The sequence below is a fragment of the Guillardia theta genome (genome assembly GCF_000315625.1).
Source record: "Guillardia theta CCMP2712 unplaced genomic scaffold GUITHscaffold_13, whole genome shotgun sequence".
NCBI lineage: Eukaryota > Cryptophyceae > Pyrenomonadales > Geminigeraceae > Guillardia > Guillardia theta.
In genome coordinates this window covers 1,001,892-1,020,188 of record NW_005434661.1, presented here as the reverse complement: position 1 = coordinate 1,020,188, position 18,297 = coordinate 1,001,892, and the positions used below count along the sequence as shown (strand labels likewise).

General features: G+C 52.6%; 8 protein-coding genes across 8 annotated transcripts; 4 read left to right on the top strand and 4 right to left on the bottom strand.

The window, feature by feature from the left end:
* Positions 1-1,167: 1,167 nt before the first annotated feature.
* On the top strand, positions 1,168-1,597 carry GUITHDRAFT_151131 (hypothetical protein). Its single transcript, XM_005837934.1, has 3 exons — positions 1,168-1,309; positions 1,363-1,416; positions 1,462-1,597. Exons 1-3 carry the CDS (start codon positions 1,199-1,201, stop codon positions 1,504-1,506), a joined length of 210 nt encoding a protein of 69 aa, XP_005837991.1. The 5' UTR covers positions 1,168-1,198; the 3' UTR covers positions 1,507-1,597.
* Positions 1,598-1,641: 44 nt separating this feature from the next.
* On the bottom strand, positions 1,642-3,249 carry GUITHDRAFT_135067 (hypothetical protein; the record flags this gene model as incomplete). The annotated part of the gene is made up of 1 exon (XM_005837933.1): positions 1,642-3,249. One exon carries the CDS (start codon positions 3,247-3,249, stop codon positions 1,642-1,644), a length of 1,608 nt encoding a protein of 535 aa, XP_005837990.1.
* A 1,082-nt stretch (positions 3,250-4,331) lies between these two features.
* On the top strand, positions 4,332-7,183 carry GUITHDRAFT_135066 (hypothetical protein; the record flags this gene model as incomplete). The annotated part of the gene is made up of 9 exons (XM_005837932.1): positions 4,332-4,350; positions 4,741-4,873; positions 4,959-4,999; positions 5,110-5,243; positions 5,355-5,520; positions 5,572-5,627; positions 5,733-6,041; positions 6,171-6,368; positions 6,521-7,183. The coding sequence occupies 9 exons, from the start codon at positions 4,332-4,334 to the stop codon at positions 7,181-7,183; spliced, it is 1,719 nt and encodes a 572-aa protein (XP_005837989.1).
* Positions 7,184-8,315: 1,132 nt separating this feature from the next.
* GUITHDRAFT_157273 (hypothetical protein) lies at positions 8,316-9,563 on the bottom strand (the record flags this gene model as incomplete). Its single annotated transcript, XM_005837931.1, has 4 exons — positions 8,316-8,332; positions 8,377-8,426; positions 8,483-9,287; positions 9,542-9,563. 4 exons carry the CDS (start codon positions 9,561-9,563, stop codon positions 8,316-8,318), a joined length of 894 nt encoding a protein of 297 aa, XP_005837988.1.
* A 1,074-nt stretch (positions 9,564-10,637) lies between these two features.
* GUITHDRAFT_151130 (hypothetical protein) lies at positions 10,638-11,314 on the top strand. Its single transcript, XM_005837930.1, has one exon. The coding sequence runs from the start codon at positions 10,923-10,925 to the stop codon at positions 11,199-11,201; it is 279 nt and encodes a 92-aa protein (XP_005837987.1). The 5' UTR covers positions 10,638-10,922; the 3' UTR covers positions 11,202-11,314.
* Positions 11,315-11,976: 662 nt separating this feature from the next.
* On the bottom strand, positions 11,977-13,152 carry GUITHDRAFT_66485 (hypothetical protein; the record flags this gene model as incomplete). The annotated part of the gene is made up of 6 exons (XM_005837929.1): positions 11,977-12,217; positions 12,273-12,410; positions 12,456-12,673; positions 12,717-12,756; positions 12,802-12,927; positions 12,977-13,152. The coding sequence occupies 6 exons, from the start codon at positions 13,150-13,152 to the stop codon at positions 11,977-11,979; spliced, it is 939 nt and encodes a 312-aa protein (XP_005837986.1).
* A 1,817-nt stretch (positions 13,153-14,969) lies between these two features.
* Positions 14,970-15,831, bottom strand: GUITHDRAFT_151128 (hypothetical protein; the record flags this gene model as incomplete). The annotated part of the gene is made up of 4 exons (XM_005837928.1): positions 15,700-15,831; positions 15,431-15,655; positions 15,174-15,378; positions 14,970-15,118 (listed from the first exon to the last, which is right to left on the bottom strand). The coding sequence occupies exons 1-4, from the start codon at positions 15,820-15,822 to the stop codon at positions 14,970-14,972; spliced, it is 702 nt and encodes a 233-aa protein (XP_005837985.1). The 5' UTR covers positions 15,823-15,831.
* Positions 15,832-16,189: 358 nt separating this feature from the next.
* On the top strand, positions 16,190-17,185 carry GUITHDRAFT_161770 (hypothetical protein; the record flags this gene model as incomplete). The annotated part of the gene is made up of 4 exons (XM_005837927.1): positions 16,190-16,343; positions 16,656-16,789; positions 16,836-16,894; positions 16,940-17,185. 4 exons carry the CDS (start codon positions 16,190-16,192, stop codon positions 17,043-17,045), a joined length of 453 nt encoding a protein of 150 aa, XP_005837984.1. The 3' UTR covers positions 17,046-17,185.
* Positions 17,186-18,297: the final 1,112 nt, after the last annotated feature.

The window sequence follows — 18,297 nt, the reverse complement described above, 5'->3', positions numbered from 1 at the left end:
AGCAAAAAGGTAGAGAGGAGGCAGAGGAGGAGGGGGAGGAGCAGAGGAGGGGGGGGGGCGGAGGAGGAGGAGGCGGGGGGTTGGGGGGAGAGAAGAGGAAGAAGAGGAGAGTAGAAGCAAAGAGTTAGAGAGGGGCAGAGGAGCATGACGAGGAGAAGGAGAGGAAGAAGAAGGGGGAGGAGGAGGAGGAGAGGAGAAGAGGGAGGAGAGGAGAGGATGGTAGCTTTCGCGTCCGAGCCACTCTGGCGGCATGGAGGGAGCTGGCTTGAAGAGTATCCGCAAAAGTATCCGAAGAAGTATCCGTGAAAATATCCGCTGAAGAAATATCCGTAAAGGTATCCGGTGAAGTATCCGGAAACTATCCATGAACGTATCCGAAAGTCGTGAGAAACGTTTCAGGCAAGGAAGTTCGAAAGAGGGTATTTCGATGTTACAAAATGTTTGAACTTTTTTGAATATACCGTATTTTAATTTGAAAGTTTGTCGTTTTATTATTAAAAAGACATGAACTTTGTGACCAAATTATGAAGAGTCAGGAACAATCGAAACTTCTACCCCAAGGGTAGATCGCAGGGATTCCCGTAGGTAGTGCTTCGTACTACAGCTACCGTCCAAACGCCCACCCAATCATCTCATTCTGTACCTATCAATGTTAAGTTAATAGAAAAGAATAGATGTTAACTAAAATTACTTTAGGAATGTCGCGCCCCTCTGGGGAATGGCGTCCAAGTCTATTTGAGGACGTTTGAGGTCCATGGCTTTAGACAAGCAGCAGCAGCAGTAGGGAGGAGGAGCAGAGATGGCGAAGTGAGCGATGGCAAGAGATAGAGCGATGACGAAGGGTCATGTATGGAGTCGAGTGATGGAGACATCGTTGAGATAAGTGACAAGGATTCAAGTGACAGAAGATTCTGTTGCAAGTGAAATATCCATGGGTGAATGAATGTACTACATTCATAGAGCTTGATGACAAGGTTGCTATCGATGGATGAGTTGCCTTCAATAGTAGAGATGAAATGAGTGCAGGATGAGGTTGAGATATTTTGTAGAATGTGCGGAAACAAAGCGATTTACGTCTCCTGTCGGATAGCGTCAGACATTATCAACATGGTTTGAGCTATTTGTCTCATAGTTGTTTAAACACAAGAACTGAATTGTGTTTTGTTGAAGTAATTCTGATCCGCACATTCTGAGAAGGATGTTCTCTCAGCTTCAAGATATGATCTTCAAGTTTCCATCTATGCACTTTCCGAAGTTCCCAGCCATGCACTTTCCCAAATTCAGTGCCAAGGACTTCGCAGGCGGTCAAGTAAGCATGTTGAAGCTGCTGTCGTCTCAAATCTGATATGTTGCTTACATCAGGCAACTATGTCGACCACAGAGTTTCACTGTGTGAATGGCACTTGTGATGGCAAGGTCGAGATCGTTTCTTCAACGCTCTGTGAACTAACATGATAACAGACTATCACTGGCAAGTGGAAAACACCCACCCATCCCTTGCACTAAGTTAGCAGATGGGCTTTATTACAAACAGAATCGAAAGCTATTGGTCAAAACTAAGAGCACAAGTTAGTGATGTATATAAAAGTAGTAAGTAGTCTTTCTTCTGTCTTGGGTCTTATCTTATCGTCTTGGACTTCACTACACTTTGGCTGAATTCTTTGCCTGCCTCTCATAATGCTTCTTAGTGGCCTCATCAGCATCCAACCATTGATCCTTGAGGATCTGAGCTCTCTCTGAGATTGACAAGTCGGGGTGCTGCTCTTTAACCTCCCACATCTTGTCTGCAGAGAAGAGGAAGAAGGCGGTCTTGCCCTTGGGCTTCTTGATAGGGGCATCGTCCTCATCTTCGTCCTCTTCCACATCAACCTTCTGCAAGTTGTCTCGAGAGGATGTCTTCTTGGACTTCTTATTCTTGTTCCTGTTTTTCTTCACTGTCTTGGCCTTGCTGTTGGCACTGGTTGGAGAGGATTCCACAGCCTGTTCCTCCTTAGATCTCTTCCGCCGGAAAGGAGTGGGTTCGGGAGAACGCACAACCAGGTCCACAATCTCTGGCAAGACAGCACCTGTTTCGCGAGCATATTCCACCCTCTCATTCCTCCAGTACTGGAGGGGCCGCATCTTCCTGCGCTTGCTCCTCCTCTTCCCATCATCCTCGATGACAGGGCGAGGAGCAACATCTGACAACCTCTTGGACTTGGGCGCGTACGAGTCCGTGTTGCAATAGGAAGCACGCCCCATCGTGTCCAGCCTGTCAATAAGAGCAAGCCTGCCATCGTCGCGCTCTCTTTTCTTCGAAGCGGCCTTCTTGGGCTTGATCTCTTCCTGCTGAATCGACTGGTTCTCGTCCTGGTCGTCATTCTGCTCGTCACCTGAATCTGCTGCAGCGCAATCATCCACGTCGAAGTCTTCCATGCTTGTGTCTCCATTCTTCGTGCCTGGGGTTCGAGCGAACGAAATGGAAGACTTGCGGCGGATAGCAGATTCTGCAAACGAAACTCGAGGCTGCCGAGAGCTGACGTCAGAGGAGCATGGGGAGGCATCATCGGTCTTGGAAGTTTTCTCGGCCGAGTCTGTAAACGACAAGCGCTTGCTCGCATCCATCGCAGGAGAGCCATCACTCATGTCTGCAACGCTTGGCGAGTTCAGTTCAGAGATAGACTGCTTGGAGGCATCCGTGTTGACGTTACTCTTCTCCGCAGATGTGCAGGAAGCATCAGCATAGCTCTGCTCGGTCTGATCTTGGCTCTCATCATTTCTGGACAAAGAGGCCTTTCCGCTACTCTGAGAACAATCAGCCAAGTACTCCGAACGCTTGGAAATGCCAGACGGACTCGCGGAATCATTGTCATTGGATGATTCGGTGTCTTGAGAGTACTGCGAAACCCTCCCTGAGTATTCAGAGAGCGGCCCGGTGTCCATGCTGGTCTTGGATCGATCTCTGGCATCGCTAGCCAAACTCGACTTCCTCCTCATTGCTTCGATTTCTTCCGCATTCCAAAAGTCACTCAATCGCTCCATTCCAAAGCTGTCCTTGAGAACTGAGGAACCAATCTTCAAGCCAGTTCTCCGACCACGGCTAGGGATAATGGAAGAGTTCTGCTGGGAAGTGACGTCTGCAAGGGGCTGGGGAGGCATGGAGAAAACTCTCTTCTTGAATTCAAAGCCGCGAGTGGTGATCTCTCGCCCTGTTCCTTGTCTTCTAGGCGTAGCTCTCTGACCATTAGAGACAAGATCCTGGTCTGCCATCTGCACACAATGAGTTTTAGCTAACGTGGTAATGAAAACATGCTGTGAAACCTTCTGGCGGTATTTCAAGATGCTGTCAAGCTCATGCAGAGGATCTGAATTTCTCTTCGAGAATTCCTCTATAGTGAAGGGCATACAATCGTCAACTGATGCATTCAGCGACTCTTGGTCTATCATCTGCTCAAGAATGTCATCATGAAATGGCACGGATATGAAGATGCAACATCAATCAAACTAAAATGTCATCCAGGAAAATGATTTGGTGAGTGCACGTACATTTGACAAAATTCCACTGCTTGAAAACTAATCCACAACATTCAGTGATTGGCATGAGTTTGCAAATGGATTTTTGCTCAGTTGTATGCATAATACACTACATCATCACAGGAACTCAGCTTGGAATTGAAAGGCTTCTGTCTCAACCCTGCACTCAAGTATTGAATCATGATCTAGATTCAATAATTACATCAAGCTTATCCTTCGTCATTTGCGAATCTTGTTGCCTCTGCTCATTCCTATGCTACCCGCTAGTTCAAATCCACAACAGTTCGGTCCCCCAACGTTCATTTTCGAGCATGCCATCACTCTATCATATCTTCATCGTCTTCTGAGTGTCATTCATCTTCGCTTCCGTTGTCTCATCGTCTCTCTCTTCCTCTTCCCTCTCCTTCTTGTCCTGCTTTCTCTGTCCCGCCATGCCCTGGGCCTCAACGACAGATTTTTGAACCACAAATTTGGACTACCCCACCCCCCTTTGATTCCTACCCCCACCCTGGATTATTGAAATATTCGTCACCCTACCTTTTCGCTCATTTTACCACCCACCCCAGGCTGTGAAACCAGCCCCCCACCACCCCTTCAATTCAATGCCTTCGCCGTTATAATCGTTACGGTCAAGTTTTAAAAACAGCCATTCATACTTTCGTTTTAGAATGGTACAGTTGTGAAGTTTTTACATCTATTTGTAAAAACTACTGTACCATGTAAATAAATAGTCCATACAAAGTTATTGAGGTTGTGTTTATTCAACATTTTATCTTGGTAGCAGTAAAAAATCCAAAAACTGATTGTAAAGACGCACCATGGCGAACCAAGCCGAAGGTACTTCGGCGAAAAAGGAGCGAGGGAGGGGGACATGGAAGGAGGAGGAGGGAATGGATGAAGGGAGAACGTAGCAAGGAGCTGGGAGGCTACTACAGCACATAAGCAGGGCAGAGAGATCAGAGCAAAGGAGAGGGACCATGTACAAAACTTTCTTGCGGACAAATGGAAATGGAGCTTCGGGATCTAATGGAAAGAAAAATGTGATGAGGAGGTAGAAGCAAGGAAGTGACACGACGTGAAAGATCCTGTATGTTGCATCAGAGAATCAGAACAATGATAGGGGCAGGATGCGAGAAAGGCTGCACACCTGGACATGCAGAGGAAATGGATCAGAACAGAACATGAGAAATATTGAGAGCATGGAGAAGCTTTCGTGAAGTGGTGTAGATGTGTCGAGAACGAAACGGTTCTTGGAGAACCTGATGGCGAGCGAGTCAGAGAGCGACAAGTGTATTCAGAGTGTTGTGCCGTTGAGAATAGGAGAGCAGGTCCTCAATTTGATTTCAAACTGTTTGGTCAGGTGATTCTGTCAGCAATGCAGAACAGAGCGAAAAACCGTCAGGTGCAGCTGACTACTTGCTTGCTCGTGTGATTGTTGTCTACAGATGCAGCAGATGGCGAGCAATCGAATCAAAACGCGACCATGGTGATGCAAAGAGTGTACTTGACGTGGAGTTGAAGATATTCGCCTCCAGATCAATTCGGCTTTCATGATTCCCGTGGATCTCTCCTCGGCAAACTCTTCGAATCCTGCAGGTTGGAACGCTCCCTTGCCCGGCCAAGTTGTTCTCGCTCTCCCCAACGGTCAGCAGCCCTTCGCTCGAGGGCCGGACAGGAAGAAACGGCTGAGGTCAGACTTCAACACAGCTCAGCTCAAGCGACTGATAGAGGTGAGAAGAGGGAGGCAGGTGAAGTCTTGCTGAAGGAACAGAGGAGGGGAGAGAACCTGAGGACTAGGAAGAGGAGAAGAGAGGAAAGGTCAGGAGATGAAACGTGTACAGGTGTATGAGATGGACGAATCGAAACGGCCAGACCGACAGGTGCTAGCGAAGGAGCTCGATGGACTAGAAGGAGGGAGGCAGGTGGATGCAGCGGCTGTGAAGGCATGGATGAAGAACAGGTATCACACGTGCAAGAGAACATGTCGGCCGGCTCCTTCGGTTCCAGGTGAAACATACGTGCGAGAATGGTGAAAGGAGCGGCTGAGAAGCACAACAGGCGAGAGAAAGCAGAGACAAGACTTCAATGCCGCACAGTTGAAGAGGCTGGTGGAGGTGAGGAGAGGCAAACGAGACTTGGGGGGAGAAGGGGGGGGGAGAGAAGGGGGGAGAGAGAGAGAGAAAGAGAGGAGGAGGAGGAGGGCTGATATCAGACCACAGGTGTTTGAGATGGAGGAAGGGAAACGACCAGAACGAGAGAAATTGGCGAGCGAGATTGACGGGCTAGAGGGAGGGCGGCAAGTCTCAGCCTACGACGTGTTGGCCTGGATGCAAACAAGGAAGCGGATGCTAAAGAAGAAGCAAATGAGAAGTCAGACCCTCGCTCCCCCTCCTTCCTGGCTCCTTCCACAGACTCTCGGTGAGCAGGCGAGTGCTAGGGGATTGGACCAAGCAAAGAATGTCGGGGAGGCTGCGGGGAAGAGACCAAGAATGGACTACAATGAAGTTCAGGTCGCAAGGCTGCTGCAGGTGAGACTATCTCCTCTCCTCTTCTTCCTGCTCCCCTCCCGCTGCTCACCTTCGCTTGATCGTGCTCCCCCTTTTCCCAACGGCTTGATTTTGAAAGACTTGTCCTTTTTCTCTCTCCTTCCCCTCCAGGTCTACCAGATGGACTCAGCAGAGCGGCCGAGCGCCGAGGAGGTGGCAAAGGAGATCAACGGGCTGGAAGGAGGGCGGGCAGTTGACGCGAATGCTGTCAAGGCATGGCTGAAGAACCGGCTGAGATTCTCAGGAGAGGAGAGAAAGAAGAGAAAACGATCCGAGTATAACGCCACTCAACTCAAGCGCCTCCTAGAGGTTGACGCCGGCCTCCCTTCCCTTTCTTTCCTCCTCCTTGCCCCTTCCCCCACACGTCTCCCTTCAACTCTCCATCCCTTTCTCTGATCTTCCTCCCTCCTTGCCCCACCTCTCGCTTGTCTGTCTCACGTCCTCTCATCCTCCTCCTGCAGGTCTACGAGATGCCCGAGGCTGAGCGACCTGACCGGGAGGCTCTGGCGTGGGAGCTGGACGGGCTGGAGGGAGGGAGGAGGGTGACAAGGACGGACATCAAGGCTTGGATGAAGAATCGCTTCCATGCCAGCCGGAGACGAAGCAGCCTCCCTCCCAACTCCAATGCTGACAAGGCAGGGGAGGAGGAGGAGGAGGAGGAGGAGGAGGGGAGGAGGGAGGAGGGGAGGAGCGAAGAGCACGAGGGTTCAGCGGTACAGCAGCCTTCAGCCTCTGGAACCGTGTACATCCTTCCTGCTGGGATGGAGCAGGTGGCCAATGGGCAGTCAAACTCGCAGCAGGCAGCTGTGATGGAGCAGTACAAGCGATTCATGGAAGAGCAGCACAACCGATTCATGCGCTACATACAAACACAAGGAGGAGGAGGAGGAGGAGGAGGAGGAGGAGAGGAACAAAGCCCTGCTGCTGATTCTCTTCATCCTCCTCCAGCCGCAGCCAGTACAGACAAGGCGCTGGGGGAGGAGCCGAAAGAATCCGGAGGAGACGAGGACGGGCAGGAGGAGAAAGGAGATGGACAAGGCAAGGAGGAAGAGGAAGAGAGCGCGAGGAAGGAAGGGAAGAAGAGCGAAAGGAAAGAGGGGACAAAAGAGAAGAAATCAGAATGAGACTGAAACACTAGAATGAAAATTTACTGTAACTGTTGCTGAAGGGCGCGGACGGAAGTAGAGGAGGGAGAGAGGAGGAGAGCGAAGAGGAAGAGAGGAGAGGAAGAGAGGTGGAGGGAAGAGGTGAGCGGGAGCGGGAAGGAGACGTTTGAACTGTCACTGCTACACCCTCAAATAACTAGCGGAATTGAACGCCTTCAAAACGGTCAGAAGACAGGAGAGAGGAACGTTGGAGCAACCAGAATCAGCAAACATCCGGAGCACCATCCCTTAGGATGCATCGGCTCGTTCGAGTCCAGGAAAAACTCGTCGAGGTCGCCATGGTTGTTGGACGGCGCGAGCTCGGGGGAGCAGACTGAGTCTTCACTCTCAGATGAGTCTGAGTGTGAAACTTGAAACCCCCCCGTCATGTCAGCCGATGCCCTCCTTACCCTCGCCTGCAACAGCATGTCACCATCCTCCCTCCTCCTCCTCCTCCTCCTCTCCATCCCATGCTCCTGGGTGTTTATCTAACCTTTCTTCCCCCTTGCTCCTCCTATCCTCTCCTTCTCCCCCTCCCTCAACAACCAACTACTCATCATCCCTCGTTGCCATCGTCAAGCCAACAGCTTGTCCTCACCTGTCCGACTTGCGCAAGGCGCTGCTGCAGCATGGGGTTCTTGTCGATCACCTCCTTGAAGTCGCATCGCATCAGCTGGAACAACTCTGCGGGCACTGGAGGAGACACGCCGTGGTGGAACACGTCATGGTATCCAAGCGACACGATGTCCGCCGTCCTCTGCTCCGAGACTGTCAGCGCTACTTCTCCGAAGAAGTCCCCTGCACGCGGCGTCAGAAGTCGGACACCAGGACGAGAAGGAGAGGAGGAGACGCAGCAGGGGGAGAGGCGGCGGCGTAATTGGTGGTGGCGGCAGCAGCAGCAGCTCCAACGGGAGCAGGAGAGGGGGATGAGCAGCAGCAGCAGCAGCAGCAGCAGCAGCAGCAGCAGCAGCAGCAGCAGCAGCAGCAACAGGGGAGGGAAGGCAAGGTTGTTCACCGGCCATCAGGCGGTCGATTTCCTCATTGTTGACCACGACTTTGACAGCCCCGTAGTGAATGAAGTACATGGAATCCCCTTCCTCCCCCGCGTTGATCACGTGCTGCCCCGGGCTGACCTTGACGATCTTTAGCCTCCTCGTCACATCCAGCAAGACCTTGGGGTCGATGTTGTCGAAGATGGGGAGCTTTCTGATCAGCAAGAACGCTCGGTGGTGGCTGTGCAGCGCCAGGTCCTTCAAGGTGGCCCCGTCCTCGTTGAACCAGGAGTGTGCCAGGCACTGCGAGGGGCTCAGCCGCCTCTTGGGATTGACCACCAGCATCTTCCTAATGAGCTGCTTTGCCGATTCCGAGATCCCATCCCAGTAAGGGGAGGGGAAGGAGAAATCGCCCGCACAGATGAGCCTGAAGAGCTCCGCGTTCGAGTCAGCGTAGAAGGGCAGGAAGCCGCACAGCATGACATAGATCACGATCCCCATGGACCAGATGTCAACTTCCGGGCCATACCCTATCGAGATGCAGTAGGGGTCCACCACCTCTGGGGCCACGTAGTTGGGTGACCCACAGACCGTTCGCATCGGCTGCTTCTCAACGAAGATCTTCGACAGCCCAAAGTCAGCGACCTTGACAGTCGTGTAGTCCGGAGACTGCGGATCGTTGGAAGCGTAGAGGAGGTTCTCAGGTTTCAGGTCCCTGTGTGAGATCCCCAGGCTGTGAAGGTATTCGATCGCTGTCAACACGTCTTTGGAGACTTTCTTGGCATCATTCTCTTTGAAGCAATCGTTCTCAATGATACGGTCTAGGACCGTGCCTCCTGAAGCGAGGTCAAGGATCAAAAAGCACTTGGACTTCTCGTCATAGACTCCGTGCAAGCGCAGGCAGTTCGGGTGGATCACTTGGCGCATGAGAACGATCTCAGACTTCAAGGATTCTCTCTTGAAAGATGCCGACTGCTTGTCGATGATCTTCACAGCGAAACATGTCCCCGTCGTCTTGTGCCTAGCAACCTTCACTTTCGCAAAAGTCCCCCTGCCCAGAGTCTTCCCGAACTCAAAGTTCTTGTGAAATCCTTTGGTAAGAATTCCAGTCTCTGAGTTCCAAATGCTGGGAGGCTCTGACTTTTCTTGCTCCTTCACCTCTTGGTTCGAAGGGGGCTCGAGGAGCGTCCGTCTAGGTAGCTTCTTCTGTGTCGTTGTAGTTCCATTCGGCCCCTCCTGGTTGATGATTGGAGGTTTCGCTACCAACGAGCTGCTGATCTCACCCGCATTATCACCAACAGCCATTTGCATCGCTGTGTATCTATGTGCTGGATATGCTGTCAACCAATACGCCAATGCGCTGTCATGGATCTTCAAGTGACCTGAAAATCAGTGTGACAACACGGTTGAACAAAGATACTATGTTTCAGTCGTGTGAACAGAGCTGCATCATACCATGCGATTTCAATTAACAATCTTCTCCGCATGGATCTGATTCCATTGCCCTCCACTCGTAGCCTAAATGTTGCTACTTGTGCTCCTGTTCTACCTGCTTCTTTCACCGGATTCAATACTCGTCAACTTTCGTGTTCACTTACCCTACACATTCCACTCATCCTCTGCTCTCTGCCGTTCTTGCTCTCCCTCCCTTCTCGCCTCCATCCCTCCCTCCCTCCCTCCATCGTCCGCCATGTCTGTCTAATCTTTTAATCGCCCCCATTTCGTTTTCGGCGCCTGTAAGGTCCTTGTGAGGAGGTAAGCAGCACGCACAGCTGGTTACATCAGCCTGAACGAGGGGGGTGGGGTAGTAAGGGGTAAAAATAAAGTCTGAGCTATTCGATCGGGAAGGGGGGATGGGGGTACTGCTCTAGCAATAGGATGGGTAAAAGACGGGGTGATACATGGTAAAATAGGAGGTGGGGGTGAGGAGTGGGAGGATATAAAGGGAAAGGGTCGTCGGGAGGGAAAGGTCAAGGGCGGAGGGCGGGGTCTAAAGGCCTTGGAAACGAGTAAGAGGGTGGGGTGGGTGGGGTGGGAAGATCTGGAACTTTTTTAAAAGGGGGCTAGGGGGGTAGGGGCTAGGGGGTAGGGGTGAAGTAAACAGGTGGGGTACCCGAGATGGTCATGTGAACATTTAACAGGGTAGGTAGTCATGAGTCACATGCCATAATAAAAGTCGGGTACGGGGTAGGCGAGGTGGGGTCCTCAAGAGATAGGAAAGGGGTGATATTTGTCCAAGGGGTGGTCCATGGTGGTCAGGGGTGCATTAAAACTGGGGGTGGGGTGGGGTGGGGGTGGGGTGGGGTGGAAGGGGCATGGGGGGTGATCTGGTTTTTTTTTAAAATTACTTGTATGGATAGGTTCATGTCAGCAGTCACGCGAACCTTCGCATGACCTCAACTTTTAGAGTTTTATTCTATTTCACTCATTTTGGTTGCAAGGAGATGTTAGCTTGTGCTGCTGCAGCTGATATCACAAGCAAGTACAGTAAGCAGGATGAAGAAGGATGTATTGCGCACGATGTGCTGCATGGTCCCACATTCCTAATGTTCCCATTACAATGAATGCAGGAACTAAATTCAGATGCGCATTACAAACCATCACATGTACTGAATAACTGTACTGCTAAACTCAAAGCAACGAGGTCCACACACCTCATCTCAACTTCGCTTTCCTCAGAACTGTCGTGATGATGTCAGAATCGATCTTTTACGAATCCAGCCGGGATGAATTCATGCGTCGAGGCGAAGCCAATAATGATTGATTCAATGATTGAACAATATGCTGCAAGTTTACCTCATAAAACCGTTCACCGTAGGAAACCTCACCATGAACACTATGACATTCGCATCGCATGTTCGGATTCAAAACGCTTCCAGCAGTCCATGAAGTTCAACGTTGATGAGCACCGAGCATCAGGTCCAAGGTGGTCGCGCGGGGGAAGGGAGAACCTTGAACTCGCAACGGTTGGTAAACCAAAGGTTGTGGTTGTCCAGTTGGAGTAGCGGTTTTCGCTGCCTCCTTCGTTTCCTAGTATTTTATTGAGGCGGGTTTGTAGGATTTCTTTGTATGCTCCGGTTTGCCTTTCTTTTTCAGTTAATAAAGACTTTCAGATGCCGGCAGTGAACTTTGGAACAAGTAAACAGTGAGTGCCAACCGGCGGGTCCAGTCCACGCTTCAAGGCTCAGCCCGGCAGCGGGATCATTCCTGCAGTCCACGACCACAATCCCTTCACTCGAGATTGTCAAAGATTGACGCCGCCAGCTCCCAGCTACCCTCATCCTCCGAGTCCAGCGATCGCCTTGCGGAGTCGGAAGCCTCCGAGGCGGCAGCTTGTACTTGTGGGCCAGCAGTAGAGGCGCCGATTCTTGGGGCTGAGAGCTTAATTGTTAGAAGACTTGAATCCGGGCCGGGCACTCAGGAAGTTTGCATCGTGTCACCGTATTTGATTTGCTTGAGAGTAGGAGGAGGCTCGTAAGGGGCCAGCCGATGCTTTTCTCTCCATGCCAGCACCTCCACTATCTGAATGCACTGCCAGCTCTCATCATGACGTGCAACGCCCTGGCGGCTGCCCTTCTGCCTACCTGGTGTGCTGTCGTTACACGGTTACAGCAAACGAGGTTCCATAAGTCTTTGTGCCGGTCCGTCTTCCCCCCCCTGGCGCACTGGTCAAGCAGCGTTCAGAGTCATCAGCCTTGCAGCACCTGTGATAGTAAGAGGGGCAGAGCTCGAAGCGCAGGAGAGCTTGAACGTGTTCCCTGCCGTCCTCGTCATCTCGGATCATGTCGTGTCACCGATCGCAGACCTCATGCTTTTCCCCGGGGTGGAAGGGATCGTCTTGGCAAGCTCAAGGTACTCGAGGGCCAGCTCGATCGGGTCTGGCAGCGGCTGAGGGTCGGGAGGGTCCGAGCTCTGACCGCTCTCTTGACCCCCGAAGAGACGAGGATCGAGTAGAAGGCCTATGGCGGACATGACAGCGTCGGCCCCAGTGTGCTCCAGACATCGCCGCACGTCTCGAAGGCTGAGGTGCAACTGTTGTGAGTAGCCATGACGTCAGCACAGGGAGCTGCTCGAACCTACGAATCATCCCTCCGTTTGCTATCACTGGTATGTCCACGGCTTCCTTCACCTCCCGGATGTAGTCCCAGTTGCAGGAGCCCTCGTGGTGGGTACACCCCCTTGTTCTCCCATGCACGGTCAGCATCGAGCAGCCGCTGCAGCGACTGATGAGCGAGCGGCACGAGCTCCTCCTCTCCTACCTCGCTTGCAGCATCTTGGCGAACGCTACTGTCCGCTCGAGGTTATCGAACACTCGGATCTTGCATGTCACCGGAACCCTCAGCCCTTGCGAGGCTCGTCGAACCATCCTGCTCACGAGCTCCGGCTCCTCCATCAGCACCGCTCCGTAGTGATCCCTCGCTGCTTGTGACTGCGGACACCCCAAGTTGAGGTCGATCGCGTCGCAGTGATCTCGTGCCTGTGGGCGCATCACCAACATGAAGCGGCTTCACTTGAGTTACCAGCCTGCCGGCCTCCAGCAGCTCGTCGGGTTCGTCGGAGCTACAAGGAAGAGTCAGCGAGATGTCACGTGTGGCCAGGGAGCACCAGAACTGAACGATCAGAGGTCGATCGTCCTCGTGCGGCTCGATGAGCGCGAGTCTGTCCTTCGCCCCCATGGAAATGAACTTTTTCGCAGGGATCATCGGGGTGTAGGTGAGTTGGACACCATGCCTGCCGTTCCAGTGAGAAGCAAGGAGGAGAGAAGAGCGGCGAGAACGACCTGCGAACGAGAAGACGAAAGGCTAGCTCGCTGTTGTTCACCATGGGGGCAGAGACGTACCTAGGAGACCCTAGGCTTCGCCACCAATGCCATGGGCTGACGAGCTCCTCGCTACCACACACGATGATCAGTGACAGCTCAAGGGCCCGCGACCGCCATGGAGATGATGTCGCCATGGTATTGACGTTTGACGAGAGGGAAGATGAATGTGGATGCTGAACAAGATCAGCAAGTCGAGGATGGCGCAAGTTAGGAGCGCGGACATTGCAAGAGTATGGATCATGACAGGTGAAGGAGACACGGGGAGCAAGACAGAAAGAGAGAGATGCACATATCTGCAGAGGAGGAGGGGGAAGGAGGGAGGGGGAGGGAGGAATCAGGTGCTTCATCTCTTTCCTTGAACTTGTCCTTACCCTGCCATGATTTTTCGTGGTTTCGGCGTGCTGGATGAGGGGGGAGGAGGGCCCTAGCGGATGCAATGTGGGTAAGGGGAACGCGAGCGGCGTTTGAGCTAGCGATCGCCAAGGTCATGCAGGCACCGAAAGATGGTCTTCCTGAGATCGGGTGAGAAATCTCTCCTCTCCTCTCTTCTCCCCTCCCCTCCCCTCACCTTCCCCCTTCTCCTCTACTCTCCTCTCCTCCTCCTCTCCCCTCCTCCCCTCCCCTCCCCTCGCCTCCTCCTCCTCTCCCCTCCCCTCCCCTCCTCCTCCTCTCCTCGCCCCTCCTCCTCCTCTCCTTTCCTCTCCCCTCCTCGCCACTCTCTCCTCTCCTCTCGACAGCACTCCACTCTACACCCCCGGTTTCCTCTCCAACCCACTCTCCCTCCCCTCCTTGCTCGCCTCCTTCCCCCCCATTCCAACTTTCCTCCCCCTCTGCATTCCCTTTGTTCTGCTCCCTCCTTGACTCTATCCCCCTCCTCGCTGCTTCTGTGTCCAGCCCTGAGAATCCTGGTGGAGACGTGAAGCTCATGCTTGATGGACTTGTCAGGTTCTCGGGGAGATCGAATGTCGGCAAGTCAAGTCTGATCAACGCGCTTACTGTGCATCACGGTCTTGCGCGAACGTCGAAGGTGGGAGGGAGCCATGGAGGTGCTGACAAGAACGACTGACATCGTCAACTCTATCAGACTCCGGGGCGCACGCAACAACTCATCTTCTTCAATGTTGCTAAGAGGTTTCGACTCGTAGATTTTCCAGGATACGGGTGAGAAGAGGAGGATATGGACACACCGGCTTCTCCGAGTCTTTCCTCGCACCTGGTCCCCCCTCCTGCTGCCTATTTCCCCTCCTTTCCAGATCCCTCACTGATCCAGCACCGTTCCCGTTGTGTTCCCTGCAGCTTCGCAAAGGCCCCGAAGAGGATAGTAGACGATTGGAACCAGACTGTGTATGACTTCGTCAAGAGGTCTGGTGCCTTTCCTCTGCCTCCTCCCTTTCCGGCCTCTCACGTTTCGACTAGTCGAGACAAACAAGTTCTCCGAGTGGTGCTCGTGCTCATAGACAGGTAGCAGTCACAGCCATACCTTGACAAGCCGTTGGTACCTGACGGAGGGTCACCCATGAAGTCGGCGAGGAATTCTTGAGATCGACTTCGACTGGCTCAGCTTCTTGCAGATGTCAAGGGTTGACTTCAGAATTGTGAAAGCCGCCTGTCATCAAGTGTTGGACCATGACTTGTCGCATACAGGTCTTTACCAAGTGCGATAAAGTCTCAAAGGCTGCTAAGGAGGAGCTGGAACAGAATGCTCGAGCACAGATGCTGATGCTGAAGCGAGATAAAGTGAAAGAGCCTTCAGTCTTCTTTGTCAGGCAAGCGATCTTGACTGCTTTGCCCACTTTGCTTATCAGCACACAGTGCCAAGGACAAGATTGGGCTGGGCGAGTTACGTGACTTCATTTTGGATTGTGTGAAGGTGGACATCACGGAAAGATATGATGTAGTAGAAGGGAAGCAGGGGGAAGGGGGTGGAAGCGACACGAATGAAAACCTATGATCAAAGCTCCATGCATTCTCTCTCTTCGTTACCGTAGCTGTCCCCATACTTTTGCCTTTTCCTGATCATCTGCATCACTCGAGTGTCGGGTTGAAGCTTCTCCCTCGCCTCCATGCCACCAATGGGTGTTTTGTTGGAGCAAGCAGAGACTGGAATGAAACGGGATCAGACTCGAGCTCGTTTGCAGAACAAGACAAGACTTGCCGACACATTTGTCCAGTGCGAATGTCTTGGACTTGGACTTCAAGGCAAAGACCGTGGAGTAGTTGTATACATGCTTACATGGCAGCGCGAGGGGCCATTTTCCGTCCTTAAAAGCAAGCCGCTCAGTGGTGAGAGGGTCTGACTCAGGGAGATCTTCGGCCGTCATGCATAGGTCCTCGTCTTCACCAGCTTCGCCATACAAGCTCTGCAAGAATTATCACACAAACATGTGTAAACGTGGTGGAGATCAGGCTTGCCTGAAATTTAGACTCCAAAGATGCATAACTTCCGCAGGATTTGTAGGCCATTTTCGATTCTTCAACCCCGAAAGTTGAATTTTTCAGCTGCTCCAGAAACTTGGTCTTTAGGGGACTGTCTTCTTGCATCTGACTGGCTTGTACTATCTGATTTTCTAACAGCTGCAAGCGCTTCTTGTCCTCTGAGATCATTTGTGCATAGGTCATGACTTCTCGTGTTTCTTCCTGAGCACATGGTGATCATCCAGAAGAAAAAGACTTCGTCTCACCTCGCTACACTTCGCCTCGTGCATTGCAGCAATCACATCAGAGAAACTGTTCTCTATTAATTCAGTACAGAGCGTGATGCTCTCTTTGATTGTTTGGATCTTGTCGGTAATCACTTGCGCCATGTTCCACCTGTCTCGAATATTTCAGAATCTACTTGCACTGCTGGGAAGTTTCATGCGACCCTCAAGCCACACTGAGACTGTTGATCCAGCCTGAGGCTGCAACGAAGCGATGGACCAATACATGGAGAAGCATCAGAGGTAAGAGAAGTTGCAGGAGCGGAAGTGGGGGTAGATGAATCGTGAGCAGGGTTATTGGCAGGAACAGCAGCAGGATCAGAATCAGGAGCAAGAACAGAATCAGGAGCAGCAGCAGCAGGGTGATGATTGGCAGCAGCAGCAGCAGCAGCAGCAGCAGCAGGAGCTTCGGCTGGGTTTGTTGAGGATTTCCCGCCATTTCTCAGTTCGGGATTAGTTATTAGGGTTCGGGATGATGGAGTCAGCAGGGAGTCAGGGGATGAGGCTGGGGATGAGGGTGATGATTGAGCAAGGGGATGAGGGTAACAGGAGTGAAAGGCGGGAAGAAATGGCAGTGCAGCAGCGGCTGGAGGTGGAGGCGAAGGCTTACCAGAGCCTACAGCAAGGTGAGAGGAGAGGAGAGGAGGAGAGAGGAGGAGAGAGGAGGAGAGAGGAGGAGAGGAGAGGAGAGGAGAGGAGAGGAGAGAGGAGAGAGGAGATGGATTGAGAAGAGGAGATAGGAAAGAGGAATTAAAGAATGTACACTCGGGATGGACGAAACGAGAAAGGAAGATGAGGCAGAGAATTTGGTATTAGTTGGTGAATGAGAAGATAAGATGTAACCTAGAGGAAGGGAGGACTGGTAGTGAGTCATGACTGAAAGCTTGTCAAGAGTGTGAGATCTCGGCCTAGTTGCTAACTTGTGTGATTTCCTGCAGAGCATGCTAAGATGGGCCAAACGTACAGCAAACTTTTAGCACAGCAGAACGAAAACAACATGGTTCTGGACGAGCTCAAGCTGATTGATGGTGGCGCTGTCTACAAACTTGTTGGGCCTGTCCTCCTGTCTCAGGTACGCGCTGATCGCTAGCTGCTCTCCTGTTGACCGCCCATGGAAGGACCCGGAAGAAGCTAAATCGAATGTCGAGAAGAGATTGCAGTATATAGGAGACGAGATGTGAAGAAATCTATCGCTATCAAGGAGATTTTGACACGTTGGCAGGAAAAGAACACAAAACCATGTCATAGACCTCGAGAAGAAGATGGAGGAGAAGAGGAACAAACTGCAACAGCTGCAGGCTCAGCTCAAGCAGGGGCAGTCAAAGTGAAGAGGATAGTGACTCAGCGGGTAGGAGAAGCAGGAGAAGGGGCAGTTCAGAGACAGGAGCTAGGAGGATGCGAGCGTTGGGGGAGTTGGAACTGGTCACTCGTACATGGTTAACCTTGAAATAACATGCGAACTCATCAGAACTCTGACGTCCTTACCAATCTTACTGTCTACTTCACATCTTCATCTATCTACAACGTCGCAACAAAACACTTCCTCTCAACACGGCTTCAGAAGGAAAATCTTATCCTGCTGCAGAATCTTCATGTCGGGTGGTGGATTCGTACAGGGATACCTGTCGCGAAGTCATCTCCTCCTCCTCCTCCTACCCACCAAACTACCTACCTACCTACCTACCTACCTACCTAACCACCCACCTTCCTGCCTACGTCCCTCCCTCCTCCCTCCCTCCTCCTCCTGACACTTCTGACTCCCCCCCTCGCTCTCCTCGCATCGTCTCCTTAGTCAGTTTCCTTCCACACACTCACCATCCTGCGCTGTAGCTGTTCTCCTGCTCCTGCCGGTAGAGGCCGAGGGGCAGCAGGTTGTGAGAAACGTACAAGCGAAACGCGTCCAAGTAAAGCTTGCCCTGCTTGAGAGTCAGACGAGGAGAGGGCCGCAGGATATGAGAGGAAATGGGGAGGGAGGGGGGGGAGGAGAGGAGAGGAGAGGAGGAGGGAGAGGAGGAGGGAGAGGAGGAGGGGGAGGAGATGAGGGTGTGTACCTTGAGACTGAGGTCGACAGGCTGCTGGATCAGCTCAACCTGCCGGCATGGCAGAACCTCACCGCCGAACCCCATGGACCCGTCGTAGCCCACGTTGGTGATCTGAGAAGAGAGCACGGCACTGATCTGCGATGGAGTTAGAGGAGGAGGAGCGAGGAGGAGAGGATACGATGGGCAGGATGTGGGGGCTGTAGAAGGATTGCGCGAGTATGGAGGTGGCGAGGGAGGAGGAGTAAACCCTCCCCTGCGCGAAGGAGCGATTGAGGTAGATACTCTCAAAGATGTCCTGCCATGCTCTTCAGCGGAAAGGAAGGAAGGAAAGAGCTGGGTTTAGGAGGGAGGGAGGGAGGGGAGGGGAGGGGAGGGGAGGGGAGGGGAGGGGAGGGGAGGGGAGGGGAGGGGAGGGGAGGGGAGGGGAGGGGAGGGGAGGGGAGGGGAGGGGAGGGGAGGGGAGGGGAGGGGAGGGAGGGAGGGAGGGACGGACGGGAACGGTACGGGTACGGGTACGGGGAAGCAGATAGGCAGGCAC